General features: G+C 40.6%; 2 protein-coding genes across 3 annotated transcripts; both read right to left on the bottom strand.

Moving 5' to 3' along the window:
- Positions 1–771: 771 nt before the first annotated feature.
- LOC122771074 (UTP--glucose-1-phosphate uridylyltransferase-like) lies at positions 772–11,490 on the bottom strand. Of its 2 annotated transcripts, none has more exons than XM_044028397.1 (10): positions 11,296–11,490; positions 8,095–8,210; positions 6,494–6,601; positions 4,922–5,107; positions 4,708–4,841; positions 3,398–3,695; positions 3,118–3,315; positions 2,049–2,291; positions 1,632–1,736; positions 772–1,413 (listed from the first exon to the last, which is right to left on the bottom strand). In XM_044028397.1, the coding sequence occupies exons 2-10, from the start codon at positions 8,191–8,193 to the stop codon at positions 1,306–1,308; spliced, it is 1,479 nt and encodes a 492-aa protein (XP_043884332.1). In that variant the 5' UTR covers positions 8,194–8,210; positions 11,296–11,490; the 3' UTR covers positions 772–1,305. The 2 variants fall into 2 exon arrangements, with proteins under 2 accessions (XP_043884332.1, XP_043884331.1); XM_044028396.1 differs by lacking the exon at positions 11,296–11,490 and adding an exon at positions 9,496–9,743.
- A 1,490-nt stretch (positions 11,491–12,980) lies between these two features.
- LOC122771075 (malate dehydrogenase, cytoplasmic-like) lies at positions 12,981–21,491 on the bottom strand. The gene is made up of 9 exons (XM_044028400.1): positions 21,409–21,491; positions 19,964–20,062; positions 19,791–19,887; positions 15,985–16,160; positions 14,944–15,066; positions 14,307–14,483; positions 14,117–14,230; positions 13,513–13,602; positions 12,981–13,424 (listed from the first exon to the last, which is right to left on the bottom strand). The coding sequence occupies exons 1-9, from the start codon at positions 21,409–21,411 to the stop codon at positions 13,302–13,304; spliced, it is 1,002 nt and encodes a 333-aa protein (XP_043884335.1). The 5' UTR covers positions 21,412–21,491; the 3' UTR covers positions 12,981–13,301.
- Between the last annotated feature and the right edge of the window lie 701 nt (positions 21,492–22,192).

Here is a 22,192-nt window from a genome sequence, read left to right as displayed (position 1 = left end):
TCTCTCCAGCTGTCAGCTGGTTCTGGGCGCCCAGGTTGTTGGACTCAAAACCATCACAACCAAAAACCTCAGTACCACAACCAGCAGCACACGCACGTTCCTGTATGCGTCTCTTTGTGAGGACCATAAAAAAACAGGTCACCAACTGGTGGCCCGCATGCCAAAACTGGCCCACCAGCATTCCTATCTGGCCCCAGTCGTCAAAGGGACACAAGTAAATAAAAAAAAAATCATATAAAATACAGTTTGTTTTAGTACTTCATGGTTTCAGTTTTATTGGACAATACCTCTTGTATTCATGCACAAGTAGTACAAAGTACTTTTACTGGTTACTTTTTGTCATGTTTTCTTGAAACACACGCGCTCCAATCTCAATTAAATTGTTTTGGGAATTTGTTTAGGGACCCCAAAAAATCTCCCGTGACCCCTCTGTGGGTCACAACCCAGACTTTGGGAACCGCTGGTTTATGTAGCATGATACAATCTTTTTTTACTGTGATTAAAAAAGGGGACTTAGGATATGTTATTGAAATTGCTTGAATTTGACGTGTTTTAAAGGCGTATGAACCCTAAAGTGTGTGTGTGTAGCATTAGCCTCCCACTGCCTGCAGCTGGTCGTTCACTACATTCCCGTCATCAGAACTCACTTCGAGACCAAACTGCAGCACAAACAGTTCAGCGTCCTCCGACACTTTGACCACATCACCAAGGTAAACGCACTGAAACACACACTCACACACACACCTGAAAATGAACAGAACACATGACCTGTTTTAGTTTTTACGTTTTTTATACAGGACTACAACGACCACATCTCAGAAATCTCAGCTAAGCTGGCGGCCATCATGCACAGTCTGTTTGAGAAGGTTCTATCAAAGGTAAAAGGACAAATCTACAGAGATTTAAGAACATGTCCACGTCTTTATCTCACTGTTAGACAGAGCTGTTGGTCCACTGCTGCCTCCTGTGGTCACTTTATGTCACTGAGGTCAACACAGAAGTCACAAAAATGAGACATTTGAACTCAGTGATGGAGGCAGCAGTGGATCAACAACTCCTGTGTGCTGTGATGTTAAAATCACTGATTTTCTCTATGGACTTTGGTGTGGGAGAGTGAGTGGTTTTACAAACTTCAGTTTCCTGTTGGAAAAGTCTGTCTAACAGTGAGATAAAGACGTGAACATGTTCTTATGATATCATAGACAGCAGTATCTTAAACTTAGCTGATGTAGATTTTATTAGTCTGTTGTCTCCAACATGGAACCAAACCCCAAACTCCTCATAGAGAAAACCATCCTAGAAGCCTCAGTGGTCAAGGATGCGCAGGTTTCCGGAGACGATCTTATTCTCCAGCATTGCTCCGGCGGGAATATCGATCCGATCTCCGTGATTCGCAATGATGATGACGGTTCCCTGAAAAAAATAAAAATTAAACAAATTTTTTATATATTTGTTTAAATCTGGATCATTTAGTTTTGCTCTAAACTTGATTATTTATCATTTAATTCAATATAAAAGGATTAAGCAACCAAAAATTGTAGCAGCAATTCTTTTTCCTGATATTTCAAAGAAAATATACATTTCATCTTTTCACTCAAAGGGTCAAAGGTCAACGACATCAGAATCTCTACCTTCAAAGAAACGTTTTTCCCGAAGGTGACGTCTCCGGAGACCGTGAGGTGATCCAGCTCCAACATTTCCGGAATGTTCTCAAATCTGGCGAGAAATTCCTGAACCTGCAAAACAAAAAATGACATCATAAACACCTTAACAAATTTTTTAAAAAATGTTTTTTTTGATTTCAAAAAGTTTCTAAAAAGTGAGCGTTTCATTGTAGTTAAATATTTTGATGACAAATTTAAATGGAATTTCAATTAAGTTTTAATGATATGATGTTTACATGAATTCTCAATAAAATTTGAATGAATTGAATAAAGTTTGAAAGCCAAGTGTAAATGAAGTTTCACAGGATCAAAGAAAGCTCCTCCTCAGTAATGTAATGATGGGGATCAACCTAAGCCCCGCCTCCTCCGCAGTGACGCACTGACCTTGGTGAAGGAGCTTCCCAGCTTGACGTGCGGCGTCGTGGGGAACTCTCTCTTCTTGCTCATGGTGAGCGAGCCAGCGTCCAGACTGTAGAGGTTTGACATCACCAGCAGGAGGTCAGATGACGTCTTCACCGGCAGGAAGCGGCTGCGCGGGACGTTCACACCCATGGCGTTTTTAAAGCTCTTGATTGCAGCGCCCACCGCCGTCTCCAACTGGATGACGTTCAGGCCGCCGTCCAAGGTCTGCGGACAGATTCGGCTGTTTTACCCAAGAGTCAGAAAAATGTTATGTATGACCATTTTAAAGTTTTCTATATGGTTTTACACAAGTCAAAAACATCATAAAGATGTAAAAGTAAAGTAAAGAGTCAAAAACATTGTAAAAATATAAAAGTAAAGTAAGGTTTCAAAAACATCATAAAAATTTAAAAGTAAAGTAAGGAGTTGAAAATATCATAAAAATGTCATAGTACAGTCAGGAGTCAAAAACATTGTAAAAATGTCACAGTAAAGTCAGGTGTCAAAAACATTGTAAAAATGTCATAGTAAAGTCAGGTGTCAAAAACATTGTAAAAATGTAAAAGTAAAGTAAGGAGTCAAAAACATCGTAAAAATGTAAAAGTAAAGTAAGGAGTCAAAAACATCGTAAAAATGTAAAAGTAAAGTAAGGAGTCAAAAACATTGTCAAAATGTAAAAGTAAAGTAAGGAGTCAAAACATAAAAATGTCATAATAAAGTACGGTGTCAAAATGTCAAAGTAAAGTAAGGTGTCAAAAACATAAAAATGTCATAATAAAGTACGGTGTCAAAATGTCAAAGTAAAGTAAGGTGTCAAAAACATGTTAAAAATGTAAAGTAAGTTTGATAACATCGTAAAAATGTTGTAAAAAAAGTCAAAAACATTGTAAAAATGTTGTAAAATAAGGTTGGAAACATGGAAAAACTTTAAAGAAATGGGAAATGTCCATTGATTTTTGTGACATTTTAACGCTAAAGTCAAAGATCTAACACGTCAAAAATTGTGGAAACATTGCTGACAGGTGTGCAGGTGAGTGAGTGAGAGCGCCACCTTGGGGTTGACGATGATCTCCAGGTCCATCTGGTTCTGCTCCTGCAGCCTCTTGATGGCCGGCAGTGAGATCCACAGGTTGTTGGTGTTGAAAATCTTGAACTTGGTGACGGACTTGAACTCGTCGACGTGAGCCTTCGGCACTTGTGCGATCTCCAGCAGCCTCAGATGATCCTCGTACTGGATCAGCGTCCCGCCCTGTGCAGAGGAAACAGGAAAACAGTGAGAAAACGGCAACTGACTAAACGGGGCTCTGTTGTTGCATTCGCAGTGACCTTACCTTGACGTCGGCTCTGGTCTTGTCGGTGACCTCCATGATGAACTCGCAGCGTTTGTCTGCCGGCTGACTCATCAGGTGGTGGAGGATGAAGAGGTCAACGGTGGCGCCCAAGTTGTCGATGTTGGACACGAAGATGTACTCCTTCCCCTCCGAGATGAGTTGGTCCAGCAGCCCCGAGTTGTGGAAGCTGGCGTAGATGTCGCCGTGTCCCGGCGGGTACCACGCATCCGTGTTGTCGCCGCTCATTCCCAGGTGTTTGGCGACGGGCAGCAGAGACTCTTTGTTGATTCTTGGATACCTGCGAGTGGAACGTTACCAGGTTTCATCTCGTTCACATGGTGTTTTACATTGATCCAGATTTACCAAACCCCCCAGAGAGAATTAGTGATTTTAGCTTGCGGGGACACAAGAGCTGCTGGTCTACTGCTGCCTCGTGTGGTCACTCAGTGTCACTCAGGTCAATCTGAACAGACGATTTCAAACACTGAAGTGACAAAATAGCACATTTGAACTTTGAAACTTTGTGCTTTGTCTCATAGTGGCGTTTCACGTTGCCACTTTTTTATGAGTGCCACGGTCTCTGGTCATGAGACAGACTGGTTTTGTGCATCCAGAGGGAAGAATGAACATGAGTCTGTCCATTCAGAGGTGAAAGTTTTTCTTCTTAGAGAGTGCCATGTTTCGCTATTTTTCTCTGGCTCACTTGTCTCTCGCTGTGTCGCTCACTCATCTCTCCGTCTGCCACTCGCTTTGTTTGCAATGTTCATGGAATACAGACATTTGATTGGCTTTAATGGCATCACGTGGGACGGCTTAACTCGAATGCAATTGGTCAGTGGATTTCCTGATTCGCTAAACCAGTACCGTAAAGTCTAGAGAAGCTGCGCCGGTCAAAATAGAAGCGCCCTGTCAAAATTTAAAATACTTAAATAATTTATTGACTGTAGGTCCAGGTCCATATAGGACGGCGTCTGGGTCCAGTCCTTCTCTTAGTGACTTCTGCTCTATAGGGTTTGGTGTGGGAGAATGAGTGGTTTACAAACTTCAGTTTCCTGTTGGAAAGGTCAGTGAGATAAAGACGTGAACGTATTTTTATCATAATCGTAGACTTAAATTGATGTAGATTTTATTGTCCAGTGACTAAAATCTGTCCTCATGAAGACCAAAACCTAGTCCTGATGAGGCAGAATCTCATTTCTGAGGAACTGCTTAAGGCTAGGACGAAGATCGGACTTGTGGTTAAGGTTAATGTTGGGGTTAGACATGGACTGCTTAAGGAAGGCGTGTGTGTGTGCGTGTGTGTGTGTTACCTGCTCTGGTTGAATGTGTGTATATTAACTCGATGGTGTTTGTATTTCTGCAGGATTTTATTCGTGTCTTCGTCCGTGTTGAACGAGTTCATCAGAACCAGTGGAACGTTGGCGTTGAAGGTTTTGTTCAGATGCTGAAGAAGAAGAAGAAAACAAACAGGTTCAGAGCCGAGTTCAGCTCGACGGTCACCGCCTCGAGTCGCTGCGTCTCTACCTCGATCTGCTGCACCGTCAGGTCCAGGAACGTGTTCTCGCTGCGGACGCTGATCAGACTCTTGGGGCCCTTGCAGCCCATGCTGGTCCCCAGACCGCCATTCAGTTTGACCACGGCCAGCTTGTTGAGGCTGGCGGCGATGTCGGCGGGGAGACCCTTGGCTTTGATCTTCTCGTAGGGCTGGATCTGAAGAGACACGCCGTCAAACACTGGTTTAAGCGCGAGTAAAGAGATGAAGAGAAAAAAGCGCTTTAAAGTTAAGACTCAGTTTAAGAAAATTTGATCACATGCTTCACTCTGCACACTGTTAAAAATGTCAATTGGAAAATCAGCAAAGGCATTTTAGCTGACTCCTGTACAGTACTTGGTGACTCAGTTGGGGAATTGTAATGACTCAGCACAAATGTGTCGTTAACAGCTTCATACGTTCATAAAGGGTCTAATATGACTGTATCAGACTGATATCGGAAGAGTATTAGTGCCACCACAAACTGCACGAATTCCGAGATTAAAGTCCGACTTTTTTCTAAGAATTCTGACTTTAATCTCAAAATTCATACTGTGTTTTTTTTACTTTCTTTCAAAAGATCTTTTTACATGTGGCCCTATTACTCTTCGGTAATATTGTTACGTTTTCAAATGTTCGCAAATATGGACAAAGGAAGCAGATGAGATAATGTTACTCAAGTTGGTAACTAAATGTTGAGTTAACATTTAGTAACAACGTTAACAACAATGTTGATCAGGGACGCACCGAAATGAAAATTGTTGGCCGAAACCAAAAACCGAATCTCCTTTTTCTACGCGCCGCTTTATCCCCACATCCAAGTAATGAGTTGAACTTAGATAAAAACTCTTTAGTTAACTGTTCAAAGGTGACAAGTAGAGAGAGAACGTTCTCCATTAAAATCCACTGGTGTGAAGTGAAGCCTGTTTCAGTCTTTTTTGTCCACGTTAATCACCCGACGCCCGCAGCTTTGTCAGCATTAGGACAGTGTTTGTAATCAGGAAATGCGAACAAACTGCACCGACAGATGACCTCTGACCTTTAACGACTTTATGGATGACGCGTGTGTGTGTGTCATTATATAATCTACATCTTAAAACAGCTGTGTGTGTGTGTGTACATGTGACTTATCTAAAACAAGACTTTGAATGCTGCAGTGGTCAAACTATTCTTAGTGCTAACCTTCAGTCAGCTGTGTGTGTGTGTGTGTGTATATATGTGTGGGTGAGAAATGTCACCATGCCGACCGTCAGATCAGGTTTCTTTAGTTTGACGACCGTCTCTGTTCTGTTGTAGCTGAATCATTTAAACCAGCGGTCTGGCAGCTAGTTGGCCTAGCTTAGCACAACCAATGGAAGTGTGTGTGAGACGGACATGGTTTTGTTCATTACAACCTTTACATTGTGTGTTAGTGAACCAGACCAGGACTTTATGTGGTCTAAATATAAACTGGTCACATGTTGCTCATGGCGTCGGTTTGTAACAGTTTGCTGACGTTGGACAAGAGGACAGACGACGAGCGCCTGAAACTCTTTGAGATTTGGTGAAGAGCGTGCGACGCTTACCGCTTCCTCTGGCGGCCGGTTGATCTTGGGCCACTCGACTGAAGGACCTTTGACCCGCAGGAATCTGTGGAAGAGGTTCTTGAAGCCATCAAAGTCTTTCCTGGAGATCTGAGACATGGGAGAAGAGAACAGTGATTAGAGATGAAAAAACAGAAACTAGTACTATTCAGAAGACCAGAGAATCGGTTTCTGATCAATTTGAACTCAGATGTTAAAGCTTGGTCCTCCTAATACTGTTATTAAAACGACCAATTAACCAAAACATGTCAATAATGTAACAGAAAAACCATGACGTGAACAAATAAAATTGCACGCAAAAAACGATTTACTAATGTACCGAAAAACACGAGTCACGCTACCAATTTTTTTACAAAAATCAGTTTGACGTTAGCAAAATTTTGGGAAAATGTGACATTACAAAAAACAGTGTTACTTTTAAAAAAGTTCAAAGTTTGACACTGTTGTAATGTTACAAAAACAATTCAAAAAATGTAACTAGTTGAAATATGCTGTAATGCTAAAACCAGGTCTGAAACAATTACTTGATTATTAATCGATTATTAATTACTCATCGACTATTTTGACACTGGATTAATCGGTTTGAGTGTTTTTAAGATTCAGATTTTTAGCTTCTTAAATGTGAATAATGGTTTTTGGACGAAACAAGACAATTGAGAACATCATCCTCTCTAGGTTTGAGAAACACTGATCAACATTTTATGGACCAAATGATTACTCGATTAAAGTAAAAAAAAAACAACTCATGTTACCAAAATTTTTACAAAATGTTTTATGTAAAAAAAAAAAAAAAAAAGTTACAATACGCTGTAATAAGATTAAAAATTTTCTAAATTTGAAAAAAAAAAAAATCATGTTAGAAAACATGTCACTCCAGTTTTGGGGGCGGAGCTTTGACCTTTTTTTCAAATCTATAACAAAATAAAAAATAAAAATTCTAACCACATCCTGTGTGATATTTATCTCAGTTTAAACATCTGTTGCGATGTGTCACATGGTTCCTGGGTTGTTCACCTCCTGTTTCACCAGCCGGTCACTCACACTCACACTGTGTGTGTGTGTGTGTGTGTGTGTGATAACACAAACATTTGTTCTGTAGATTCAAAAGAATCACAAGTTTTCACTCGGAAAGATGAACTGTAGCTACAGGTCGTCTGTTAAAAGTAAATAATTTCAAGGCTACTTAACGTTACGGCGACTTCTCAGTCCACACTGACACACCTGAAAACGCAGGTCACATGACCATTCACATATAAACAGGAAAGCACTTGGTTGCCTAGTAACAGAAATCCTCTCAATGAGGAACATGATGGTTAAAAAGGTCAGCAGGGATTTATTTTCTTTAAGCAACAACAATTTATTTTATTACCACGGTTTTCAAAAAAGACATCCCAATTTCTATTTGTCCACACTAAACCACAACCTGTGCAAATAAAATCCAGCTCAAAACTTTTTCAAAATAAAAGCCTCCGTTTATGTTTATTCATACTAAAACACAACCAACAAATCTTCAAAATAAGACAAATTTATGACAAAAAATGTTTTCACAGGACTCACAAAACGTGACAGTTTCTCTCTCTCACCTCCGCCTCCGCTTTGTTGCCCGTAGCGAGCAGCGCCTCCAGCTCACGGTGCATCAACTCCTCGTGCTGCTGCCGCAGCTTCTCCTGGAACTCCGTCATCTGTCCTCTGGTCAGGTCTGCAAATAGTCAAGCGTTCATTTTTACTTTTCTGTCACATTTTAACCCAACCTTATTTAATAAAACGTTAAAAACCAGGAGAGACAAAAAAGAAAGGCTGAAATTAAGCTGTACTGTTTTACTCAGAACTGTATTGGGAGTCACGTCACCCCGAGTTCACTGCATTCCAGTTCATAAATCCGAAACGCGAACACATCTCGGGCTATCCGAGTTCATGACCTCGGTGGTCACGTGACTCTACGAAAAATAATTTTGCAAAGTCCTTACGACCGTGACCTTTGACGGACAAATTCTACAGTCTGTCATCGTTGAGTCCATCAGCTGTTTGTTCTTCTGCAGCTCTGACGTTACACAGTAACACATTATACACACACACACACACACAATTTACACATAGACAGAATAAAATCTAACTTGTTCAAGTCTATAAATATCATAAAAAAACATTTAGTGAAATTCGCTAAACACAATAGTATTTCCCATTGATCTGATTATTATCACTTTGCAGATAAAGGATAAAAGAAATTTATTAAAAATAAATAAAATCAAGGTATACACTGTACACGTTGAATGTATTTTTGTTAAATCTCTAAACAAAGTTCCATACAATTGTACATAATGATTGTATAAATAAATTTGATCAATAATAAATAGAATTTGAACCATTTTACACAAAGAATTTTTAGGCTATGCAAAAAACATTCAAGAAAGATTTCAAAAATGGTCAATAAATGCCAGGATTATTATTTTTTTGCTCACGCAGCAAATTAAACATGAACACTGACACAAATTTACCTCAATTATTATCGATATCTCTTTATTTGGGCAACATTTTTGTTCCTAATCAGTAAATTTAAATTTCTCCCAATAAAAGAAGTTTAAAATAAATATTTAAATAAAGACAGTTTAAGAGAATTTGAAAAGTTTTACAAAAACAATTTTCAGGCGAAGCAAAAACAAGAACGATTTAAAAAATGGTCAATAAATGTCAGGATGATTTTTTTTGCTCACACAGCAAATGAAACATGAACTCAGGTAAATATTGAGAAACTTAACCGGCACAGATTTGAAATTAATCGCAAAAATGATTGACATGTCTCTTATTGGGTAACATTTTTAAACGTACTTCTGACAACAAATCCTTAAAGTTTTGCTCCGATGTGTTAAAATAATTTAAAAAAACTAAGAATTGAAAATAATTATTTAAATTTAAAACTGTTTTAAATTTTGAAGAAAAAAGTCCCTGAACATGTCGCGAACATCGACCGAGATGCGTTCACTTACCAGCTACAAGTAGAGACATTTTGGCACAGTCTGCGTAAAAACTCTAAAAACAGTCAACTGTACGATCTGTGGACAGGAAGCAGCCTTGGTGGCAGATACGCCGACTCACAGGGAGCCCACAGATTTATTTATTCAAATTAAAAAGTGGAAAAATGGTCCCAAAGTGGAAAAAACAACCCAGCTAGTGTCAGAGAACAACAGACGTCCTCGTCATCGTCAGCTCAGAGGAAGGTCACTGATCTGCTGCTCTGAGTCTGAGCTCCACACAAAGCCTACACACCCACACACACACACACAACCTGCCTGCATGTGTGAGACAGTCCTGCCCACTCACTGCTGTGACCTGCACACACACACACACACACACACACTCCGTAGTTTTACACTAGCGCTCAAACAAAATTTTATTGCATCTAAGTTGCCCAATAGTGAATTTATATTATCGCGATATTTGTGACTGAAGAAAAAGGCCTGGCGATGATTTGCTTTGACGTGCCACAAGGGGGAGCCTGCATCTTTACGGTCACTCGACGCTTCATGCACAAGCTCATTTAAGAGTCTCGTCTTTTTCACTTTTACGGTTCCGTTCATGCGACCACACACCAGCACTTTCATTCTGTCATGAGTGTGACGTCCGACACAAGAAACAAAAAACAAAGACGTAAAAATCCTACATATAGTTCCAAATTCTGAGCCTAAATGTGACATCAACAGACTGCCGGCCACTGACTGGTCAGAGAGTGTTGTCACTGAAGAGTCATGGGCGCAGCAACCAGCACAAAGCGATCAATGTCAAACAGTTATAGTTATGATCAGTTAAAGACTTCAAAAAATCCCTGAAAACATGCGTTACTCTCCAACATTTAGCAAAGGAAATGTCTAAAATCGTGATCGTGAGCTCAATCACGACCATGTTCAGTTGTATTTGAGTTCAGTGACCGTGTCAGACGGAGTCTGTGCTCCGCTCAGGCAGGAAGTACTGAATCATTCTGTGAACAAATCTTTTTAATCGACTGATTCTAATGATTCAGTAACACCCAAAACAACTGCTTTACAAGTCACTCGTTTGTGTGTTTGTGTCGCGTAGAAAAACCACATCATGGCAGTTTCACGCCGTGTTGTGATGACTCCACCCACGCTAAGGAGGAGCTATGATGTCATGGAAAGCGTTACCAAATCGAGTCGAGCTGTGCTGGAACTATAAAGTGGAAAAGCGCCACAACAAGTCACCTGCTAAGTTTGAAGCCTGCCAAGTTTGACAAATATGCAATTAAAAAACAATCTTTGAATTTATAGATAGATGTAGTAAACGACCATTACACATCTCAGTGTACTGCCTGTCGTAAACTATTAGAAGAATAAGAAAAAATAGACGCAAGTCCACAGACAGACCTACAACCAGGCTCCTATTCCAACACCTGTCTAATCACTGGCCATTACAAAAAAAAACCTACTTAAAAACTTATTTTCGCCACCACAGAGTCGCCCCATCAATATATCAATAATACAAATGGAAATAAGCTAAATGTGACTGTAAATATGACTTGGTTCTGGTGATGTATGCATTTATTTTTACAGTATGTTAATATATTGACACATGTGTGCAGACACACACACACATTTTGCATTCATAGTGAGGACATTTGCAAACATAATACAGAATGTCTTGGTCCTCACAAAGATATCCATGCAAGAACACACACACACAGAAAACAAACGTGCGGTACGTGTGTGTGTATGTATGTACTTCCTGAGGCTACCTCCTGAGCTCCAGCTCCGGCGGTGTGACCTGTTACTCACCGGGAGTTTGTGTCAGAGCAGCGGGGACACAGCCGGGTACAGGGAGACTCAGTTGGGACACGGGGGGAACAGCCTCAGGTCGGTGACTCACTTTGAGCAACTAAACATAATCGGTTCCGAGTCTCTGCAGTGTCATCCTGCCGCAGTTAGCTCATGTTGCAGCACGCAGGCTAACATCCTGCCGCCCCGCCCACCTACTTGGCACGCTGCCTTACACGAGTGCGGCGATTGGTTTAAACTCACTGTCAATCAACATTGAGCTTCCAACACGTCCCGCCCACCGCCACCTGTCGTTTTAGGCAGTCAGTTTCTGTGTTTTGATTTTATTAAAAAAACCGTGATGTTTTACGTCATTTTCATCATATTCAATCACAATTTCATGATATTCCTTTCCATCTTTGACATGACCTGTTGAATTCATGTGATATCTGTAAATTTAACATATTTAATTTGGCATTTTAAAACTTGTTTCTAGTTATTTATAATGTGTTAACCATAATAAGTTCTTTTTTTCAGCCAGTATTTTTGCTTTAAAATTCTCTTTCCATGACTAATATTATTTAGTGGTTTCTTTTTTGCTTTAAAACACATTTATCAAAAACAACTCTAGCAGTTAAAGGTGGAGCTAATTTAGTTAAACAAATGCTCACATTTGTTAAACATTTTGTGAACTTTTAAACTGGAAATTATTCTCTGCAGATTTGCACAAGATTTGTCAGCTCCAGTGAGGGAAAGAAACTCATAACTTTCTCGATTAATTATTTCTATAGTACTCTGTATTGCGTTATACATTAAAAAGGTAATTTGGATTAATTTAGAGAAAGATGACCTACTCTCTCAATCTCCGCATAACTGGGACATGTTTGCTCTCAATTGAGCTCTCGTGAAGCAAATAGAAGCTTTTTAAAGAATGTCATTAATTCTGAAAAACAGAGCCAATAATGAGGAAACATTATCTCATCAATTTGGAAAAACAAAATACAATTTGCTTAAGTAGTTAATGTACTGCATATTTAAAATTATTCCTAATATTTTTACTCAGACACCAGATCAGACAAGCTTTACGGCTGTCTGCTGCCCCCATGTGGTTAGAACGAGTCACTGCAAACACTTTAGAGAACATAGGGATGAAAGTGCAGATGAGGAATGAGGATGAGGAAAAAAAAGTCCAAACAACTCATGCATTTACATACAGGTGTGTGGTTTAAACCTGTGTTGTGGGGACAGTCTGACTTGTGGGGACATTTTTCACTGATCCATTTGTGAGGATCAGTGCTGCATTGCATTTACATCAGAAATCAGAAGTATGAGCTGTGAGTGATGCTATGGGGCTATCACGCTAGCCTTTGTTAGCAGTTACGATTGTGTGTGTGCAAGTGATTTACCGTAAAACATATCCAACAGGAGTGCTATTAACGGTAAACGTAGCAGTGTTTGTATCCAGACGGCCACTTTGTAATCCATTTCCAAGTTCCGACTACAAATGGAATGCAACATTAGGGTCAGGAAAATGTGCCTGAATGTAAGACTCAAACCGAAACAGAGGAAATGTTTGGTTTTTTTACCTTTGCACCAAATATATGGTACAGAGGGAGGAAAGCTGTTGTGAACCAATCAAATGGCTGCACCTGTGAGCTCCACCTGCAGCCCCATGGTGGAGGTGACATACGACAGAGACTGATGAGTTGTGATTCTGGTTCCTTGTCGGTTTTATTTGGTGACATCATGATTTCTTTTACACTTCCTTGATGGCTACTGTGTGTTAATTTTAATCATCTACAAACACAGACAATGCTCCCTTCGCGGAGCGAAAAGGGGGGAGGAGGCCAGGGGGCGTGGCCATTAAATCAGGCTTTCTGAAAACCTGAGGTGACGCACACACACACACACACACAGAGGTCACACGGCTTGGAGATGTAACGGTGGAGGGTCTTTTGTCTTCAGAGCCGCGAGTTGCAGGCCTTCAAGTGCTGTTGTTGTGGTTGTTGACTAGCAGGGGGAGGTAGTCACTGGGACAGGAAGTCCAGGGCGGTGTCTCGCTCCTCCACCAGCTCGGCCGCCGTGGCGTCCATCTTAGCACGGGAGAAATCGTTGATGGAGAGACCGTCAACAATTTTCCAGGTCTTGTTCTGTGGGAGATGACAGGAGACATCACATCCAAGTCTATAAAAAGGTAGGCTCCCATATAGAGGGTTAGTCCTGATTGGCCAAACTTACCTTGATCTGGATGGGGAAAGAGTAGATGAGGTCCTCTGCGATTCCGTAGGAGTTTCCAGCAGCGTACACGCCCATGGAGATGAATTCACCCTGTGGACAGGAATCCCAAAAATCCATCAGTATAATAGTATTTCCCCTTCTCTAAAGCTTCTCTCTAGCTTTAAAATGAGAGTGACAAGTGACAGTGTTTTAGTCGATACATTAAGCTTGAATCATTTTTTTCCTCAATGGCCAATTAACAATTTTAAGGTGCCAATACATTGTGCACATTAGTTCAGGAGAATCCGCAAAATTCTTGTATAGTACAAAGCTGTCAAGGGTAGGTACAAAGGTAGGCTCCCAGGCAAAACTGGTTCAAGCCATCCTTGCGTTTTCGTGTATACGACAAAAATGCAACTTTAGGAAAATGATGATGTCATAGCCCCGCCTCTTGGGTTTTGTTTTTGGCTGTCACTGTCTTTGTCCACATTGTCATCTTCTTTCTCATCTTGTGTTTGGAGTTTGTACTTCTCGATTTTTGGTGTAATTCTGTGGCAGCTACTTAAATACATTCACACTTGAAATGGGGAAATAAACATTTCTGACGACTGCTTTCATCACTGACCTCCTTGGTGCCGAACCAGATGTCCCTCATGTGGTCGCAGATGGCCTTGGCGGCAGACATGGCGCTGGACAGCTTCCTGGCCTTGATGACGGCAGCACCGCGCAGCTGCACCGTCTGAAGAGGAGGCGGAGTTTTAACAAGGGAAAATTGAATTAAACGAAACACATAAACGTCAGAAGTTGACACTCACAGAGATGAAGTCTCCGTGGAGCCACGCGTCGTCCTTGACGGCGTCGTAGGCGCCCATCTCTGCGCCATTGACGTTGACCTTGGCGTGATGGACGTCGGGGTACTGGGTGGAGGAGTGGTTCCCCCAGATGATGACGTTCTTCACGCTGTCGGAGGAAACACCACAACGCATCGCCACCTGCAGGCGAGGGACAAACACAGCAACAGCAAATAAAATACAACACGTTTTGACCAAGAGTGTTGGAGAAAGTTGTGTCATAGTAGCTATCCAGCAAAAAAATAAGTCAAAATGCCAGACCTTAAGTCACGTTTCCACTGGGTGGAACAGTTCAGTACTGTACAGTACGTATTATTTTGTACTTCCAGTAGGAATAGTACCGAAATAGCCAGCCCCAACTGTTCCATTTTTTGGCACCCTTTCCCTTGGGGTACCAGTAATGGTACAGTACGATCAGGATGGTGGTAGACCAGCTTCACCCACGAGCAATCGGTGTAAATAATGCATGGCCGTTGGCCTGGACGTGAATCATGCAAAAGACCCCAACTCAACGCGTCCATTACACGGCAACATACAGAATTTTTTTTTTGACAAATTATTGATTTGTATACAGTACGCAATAGTGTGTATGTGTGTGTACCTGGGAGCTGGCTCTGTTGTGGTCCAGGCGGGTGAGGCAGGAGAAGTTCTCTTTGGGGATGGATGGAGCAGACTTGGCGGCAATAAGACAGTTGGTGTTTGCCGGGTTTCCAACTACCAAAACCTGCCAGAAACAAAACGCATGTCAAAACGCATCAGACTCCACTACATCAACCAGTCACTGTCAGGTGGTGAGGTCATACTTTAACCCAGGGTTCCCAAACCTTGGTTGACACCAATATCAAGGACTTTTCAGGACCAATTGCCTCAAATTCCAAATTTGAGAATGTGCTGACACGGCTTAAGATGGTAGGGCAACTTGTAAGAGATTGTCTTCATCGATGACTTTCTAACTTTTTAACAAACAAGGGAGACATTTACCTAAATATCAACTTCATTTCTTTCTTGCACCAAATTTAAGCACTTTTAATGACCCAAAACTAAGCGATGGTCGACCTCAGCTGATGAAGACAGGAACTGAAAGTGTCCATTTAGCACCATTTCCTGTCTCCAGCTGGCGTCACATGACCTTCCCTTGGCTCCAGATCACTGCCAAGTTTCAAAGTGGCAGATCAAAGTTCCTTTGAGGCATTTCTTACAACAGTGTGTTGTAAGGGCCCAAAGTCCTGTGAGGCCCAGCAGACGTCAGGATGACGAAAAAGGTCAAAGGTCAAAGTCTAACAGGCAGCAAAGGATCTGTGGGACTGTTCAGACTGTGTTTACAATGTATTATTAGAAAAGTTGGAGACCTTAAAAGAAACACTCAAAAATCAACTCATCGTTATCAAAATACTTGGTGATTCATTTAGTAATTTATATGTTTTTCTCCCAACACACCTGCTGGTCATCTCTGTGAATTAACTCCTAATATTAACTGTGAACACATTTCATTTAGTGGGGAAATATTCGATAAAATCAGTAATTTATTGTAGCTGGAGCCAGGCCCTGTAGTTTAAAGTCTAAAGATGTAAGTTTAAAGATCCACTGTTACACACAAATCAACAACCATTCATCGTGACATTGAAGTTGAAAGTCTCGTCACCTTGACCGTCTTCTTGGCATACTTTTCCAGGGCGCCGCCCTGTGCCTTGAAGATGGCCACATTGGCCTTCAGCAGGTCCTTCCTCTCCATGCCCTCCCTTCTGGGCATGGAGCCAACCAAGATGGCGGCATCCAAATCCTTGAAGCCCACCGCCTCGTCTGCAGTGGGGATGACCTCTGTGGAGAAGACAAGAGGGCGGCGTTAAGATGGAACATTAAGGAAAACAAAAACATTTTCACATCGTCACGGACACCAGGGGCTAGGGGTTGGTGTAGTGGTTAGCAATCTTGCTGAAGACCTGGGTTCACGACCCAGTCGGAACATTGGCCTTTCTCCCCACAGTCCAAAAACATGCAGATTTGGGGATTAGGCAAATTGGACACTCCAGATTGACCGTACACGCAAGTGTGAATGGTTGGCGACCAGTCCAGGGCGTGACCCCCCACCTTTCGGGCCATGTCAGATTGGCACCAGCGCCCCTGATGTGGGGGATTAAGTGGTAGAAGATGAATGAATGACAGAATAAAAAAAAAACGCGCCCTCAAGTCGGAATTATACCTCAAAAAGGCGGAGCAACCTCAAACCCTGACATAGGATTCCAAGATGGCTGCCACTTGCGCCAATAGTAAACACCCTGCCTACGTTTACCGCTTCACTTCCATCTTAAGTGTTAAACATTAAAAACAGCTGTAAAGACATCATACACAGTCGTAATCGACGATGGCTCGCCTGGGAAAACTTTGCTTTCATGTTTTATTCCCGACTTCTCAACTGGAACGTGGTCACCTCAGAGGTGACGTCATGCCCACTCCGGACTTCCGATATAAACGGAAAGCAGCGTTAATTAATTAATTATTGCCAATAGTAATATTGACTTGTGAGAAACATGATCGTGGACAATTAATGATTTTAAACACTCATTGAACAGTGTTTATGTATCCCCATAAATGATTAAAAGGGATTGTTTAACAACATTGTTTTGTAAATTCTATAAATTTTTTTGGTTTATTTTCTGGTTTCTTTACGTCATGTAAAGAAATCATTAAAACCCAATTCACTTGTGAACATCGCGATTTCAATTTTGAATTGATTTAGCTTCTTAAATGTGAATATTTTCAGGTTTTTTTATGGATATCTAATATTTTTCAACATTTTATGAACCAAACACTTAAAATTATCTATGGATCAATTCATCTCAAAATAATCCTGCTCAAGAACAAAGGCCTCTCTCCTCCAACATATTGATTTGTACTCTCAAAACAAATCTTTATTTTTGCTTTCACATCATTTGGTAAATGATTCCTTCATTTTTGAGACAGATAATCTGTGGATTGTTACTGAGCAGTGTCTCCAGATAATCTGGTCCTGATAGAGAACAGTTCAGCAGACGCGAGCGACCCTGCCGTTATCAGACCTGGACTTCAGCCAACCTTCACATCTCCTCCTCTTCCATTCTTGTCCCACCACTGCTCCGATTGGCTCTTGTGGCGCCACAACCACCAGCCAATCACAAGCCTTTATTTAGACCCTCCTTCCTCTTCCTCCACCACCTCCACAGCAGCAGAGGGGAAGCTTCTCCACTCAAGGTTTTGAAGGACAAATAACATGAAGCAGAGCTGCAACGACTGATCTATTATTAAACTATTACTAAATTAAGTTTCAGGGTTAGTTTTCAAATTTTCCCCTCTTTCAGCTTCTTAAATGTGATATTTGACAAAACACTTGAGAATGTCATAATTTCCAGGATTGATCAACACCTTTTTAATGGACCCAACAACTTGGGCAGCAACGTTAACTGGTTTTTCAGCTTCTTAAAAATTAAAATGTTCTGGTTTCTTTGCTCTATATAACAAGAGGTTTTGGAAACACCAACCCACATTTTATGGACCAAACAAGTACTTGAATAAAGGCAGATTAATCGATTCTGATTAATCACTTTGACTAGTCATCAAGTCCACATAGACATGGTATAAAATAAACACTGATTAAAAAGGAGTTGGTTTTATTGGACCCACAAGCAGAGCATGTTTTCACTAAAAACACATCTACCAGCAGGGACCAGGAAAAACTGGTTTTAGCCACTTCACAAAAGGTCTCTAATAGATCTAATAAAATCAGTCAACATGTTAACATCTTTATCACAACAGGAAACTGAGGTTTGTAAACCACTCACTCTCCAACACCAAAGTCCATGGAGAAAATCAGTGATTTTAACATCACAGCACACAGGAGATGTTCATCCACTTCTGCCTCCATCACTCAGTTCTAATGTGTTATTTTGTCACTTCTGTGTTTGAAATCCTTTGTTCAGATTTGACTCAGTGACATAAAGTGACCACACGAGGCAGCAGTAGACCAGAAACTCCCGTGTCCCTGCTCACTAAAATCCCTGATTTTCTCTATGGGGTTTGGTGTGGCAGAGTGAGTGGTTTACGAACGTCAGTTTCCTGCTGGAAAAGTCTGTGTCACAGTGAGATAAAGACGTGAACATGTCCTTCAGATATCGTAGACTTAACACAGATAAGTCTTGAGCTGGCAAATATTATTATGCAAGCCTTTTCTTTAATTGCTAAAATCATTTTCTCTTTTTGTTAAGCAATCACATTGTGTGTATTGTATAATTTTTTGTTAAAATGTTCAAAACAAAACATAGAATCCAATGGAGTCTCTGCATTTTCGAGCTCACATGGTGGAGATGCAAAAGGGTTGTAACCGAGTCTCAAAGTGCAACAAATCAGCCACAGTAAGAATCAAAGCCACAACAATAGCAGCTTGTAGTTCTCGGCTGAATAAAGACCTGTGTTTGCTGCAGTCGTTAAGTCACGTGTGACATGTGACTTTAGGGTCTCATGATCATGAACACATTCGTTCACCGACACCAAGTAAAAAGACTTTCAGTGTGACGATGTTCGATTACTTGTTCAATATCTAAGTATTTAAACGTTTAAAGCCCCTGAAACGGTGTGCTGCATTCCGTTTAGAGTCAGAACTCGACTTGGATTGAATTGACTTGGAAACTGAGAGCAACCTTACCAACCCCCGTCCATGGGATTCCAATATGACTGCCACCATATAAACACTGCTGCTTTACCATTAACAGCACTTCTGTCGTATTTGTTTCACATTAAATCAGCCGCTCACAGTTTTATTTACTTTCTGTTAGGCATGTCACAATAACAAATTTAGCTGGACGATAAATTGTCCCAGAAATGATTGCGATAAACGATAATATTGTCGTTCTGAGACCATTTTCATCTAATACGATGATAATGGCATAATAACGCAGGTACACCTTTTCCAAGATCAATAAACTTCTATTTCTAAAGAATATTTAACACTGGAACTGAAAGACATTTTAAATATCCACAATAAATTGACAAAACAACCAAAAACAATAAATAAAATGGATGCAATCAAAATTGCATTCATTAACAGGCAAAACTCCCAGTTAGGACCTTTGTAAACAAAAAGTGCAAAGGAGATGAAGCAGATGCCTCAACAGGCCATATCCAAAAACCTTTTTAAAAATACTTATTTTTATTTATCGTACAAATAATTGATTTATTGCATATCGCGACTTACGCTTACTTTCTATCCAACACACAGATCAATGGAATATCTGTTGGTTGCAATACACATATTTGTGGCATTTCTACTGATGCCTCGCGCATTTCTTATCGGCAGTCGGAACTGCAGTCACTGGTGCCCTTAAGACACCTGCCGAGCGATGCATTGGGCAGTTACACGATAAATACCTATATACATCTTCATTAACACACATTAATTAATGTGCTCTGTCGACTCACCCCTCAGCAGTGGGAGGGCGCAGTCCTGCAGCTCCATGACGACTCCGTCCACTACCGGCAGCATGGGAGGGATGTCCAGAAGGACCAAGATGATCGGCTAATGAGGACGTAGACGTTAGCAGCAAATCACTACATCGCTATATAGATTCCTTGTTGTTCTCAGTGAGTCTTACCTGGTCCTTTCCAAACACATCTCCCTTGGCGATGCTGTACAGCAGGGAGTAAGCGATCTGACCGGCAGCGCCAGTAACCAGGACACGGATTGGTTCAGCCTGGAGGGAAACAAAAAAAACACAACAAAAGAGGTAGTTTACATGTTTGTGTCAAAAAAACACAGCGAACAGAGTGGATCGATGTACATTAGCACTGGGATGTAAATGGCTCACACAAAAAAAAACACCCTTTCACCAGACTCCATTCATAAAATCATGATTTGGAGAATAACCTAGCATAATAACAATCACAGCAGTGGAATAATGTTTATTTTTTTATTTTGTCTGGACAAGTTGGTGTCACTCTTTAATTCAGCACAAGTAAAATTAGTCTAGCAAGCTCCAGGTTCATCACAAATCTGAAAACTGTAGAATAGCCTTGCATAATAGAAATGGCTGTGTACTTATCTGATTTTAGATGTTTTCCTAACTAGCTCTCTGTGTAAACAAAACAATGTGAATAACAAAATTACCTTGCATAATACCCCCCCCAAAAAAGAGTTGGTACTTAAGTTATATTTTAACTTAAGTAGTTGGTGTCTCAGTTTAATTCGGCATGTTAAACAAAACAAAAAAACGTTCCAACAAATACATTGCAGATTTTTTAGTTCTGGTTCACACGATGTTCTTTGAATTGAAGATGAATTGGAACATTATTTGGCATAATAACAATAGTGGCTGCAGTAGAACTTGGATTTTATATGTAAACGTAACTAGTGTGTGTCTCTGTTAAAGTCGGCGTACATAACTTTCCAGTACGGCACGTATTTTGCATCTTTCTTTGTGGCTTATATACAACTAACGCCCGCATCGCAGAGCGAATAAACGACGGGGGTCAATGAAGTGTGTGTGTGATTTAGCTAAGCTGAATGACGCAGGGTCACGTATGGACGAGCCGAACTGGAGGACATTTGCTCCTCTTTATGAAATCGCCGTACATCGTGTTCCTTTACGTTCCGGTCGAGTGTGACAAACAAGCGAACATTAAATGATGCAGTTTATGAACCGGGATTCGTACGAATGCGTCTTTATGTCATTTTTTTGACGCTAGTGCCACGGCCATGGCCTGCCCTCGAAAATGTGGAGGCAGGTTATGATGACGATAAATGACTAGATAAGGAAACATAACGACAGTTTATTTCTACGCTTAAACGGGATGAAGAAGTGCAGTTTGTAGCTGCGCAACAAATGCGCATGTCAGCGCTGCCCATTGTTTTTAACCACGGATTCTGCACAAACACAAACTCAATTAAAAACAGTGAAAATGAAGTTGAATGGTGACGTTTCCGCATTCAGGTCAATGTCACGGCTCGGTTCTTCCTCCCGGAACACATCATCACTGAGTTCCACTTACATTAATGTTAATATTCGGATCTTGACAGTGTTAAAAGAGCGGTAAATCTTACCATGGTGTGACGGTTGAAGATGCTCGTGTGTGTGTGGCGTCTTTGCTTCTCTCAGTGAGGGTCACCTCTAATGTAAAGTCAGGCGGTGACGTTCATCGACAGTAACCACGGGATTTGTAGTCTTTTCACGCACCTACACTCTCCTGTGACGCAACAAAGGGAACACAATCCCCCACGATGCACCGCTCTCCTCAAACCACGCGCACCGGTGCCACATTTGACAGAGGATTTTTCTGAAGGAAGAAAAAAGCTTCCTCCTAAAAGAAGACACAGCTGTCGTTTGACGACACCTCGTGGTCAAAGGCGAAACTGCATCACTCGTCCCGCAGAGTGACACAGCAACAACACACACTAAAAATATATCACACACACGCCTTTGTTCTCCTTTAAAGGGATAGTTCCGTTTTCTTTTCAGTGTAAAATTATATTATGAATATTGTATTATATATATATATATATATACATATTATTATATTATATATTTTTTATATTATTATATTATATATTTTTTACATTATACATATTTTTTTTACAAAAAATGTAGTGTCACAAACGTGTTAGTAACATAATGTCAATGTTGAAATGACATTTCTTTTTACTAAACTTGTACAAATAATACAAATGTTAAAATGTCACAAAATATTTTGCAAAATGTAGAAATGTCACAAACTATTATGAATTTTGTTACAAAATGACACACAATTTTAACAAAATGTTTATAAAAACTTGTTTGTAAATGTTTGTACAAAATGTCACAATGTCATGAATTTTTTTTTTTTTACTA

The sequence above is a fragment of the Solea senegalensis genome, linkage group LG6 (assembly GCF_019176455.1).
Source record: "Solea senegalensis isolate Sse05_10M linkage group LG6, IFAPA_SoseM_1, whole genome shotgun sequence".
NCBI lineage: Eukaryota > Metazoa > Chordata > Actinopteri > Pleuronectiformes > Soleidae > Solea > Solea senegalensis.
Note: the sequence above shows the minus strand (reverse complement) of the source record. Positions and strands in the feature narration are given on the sequence as shown.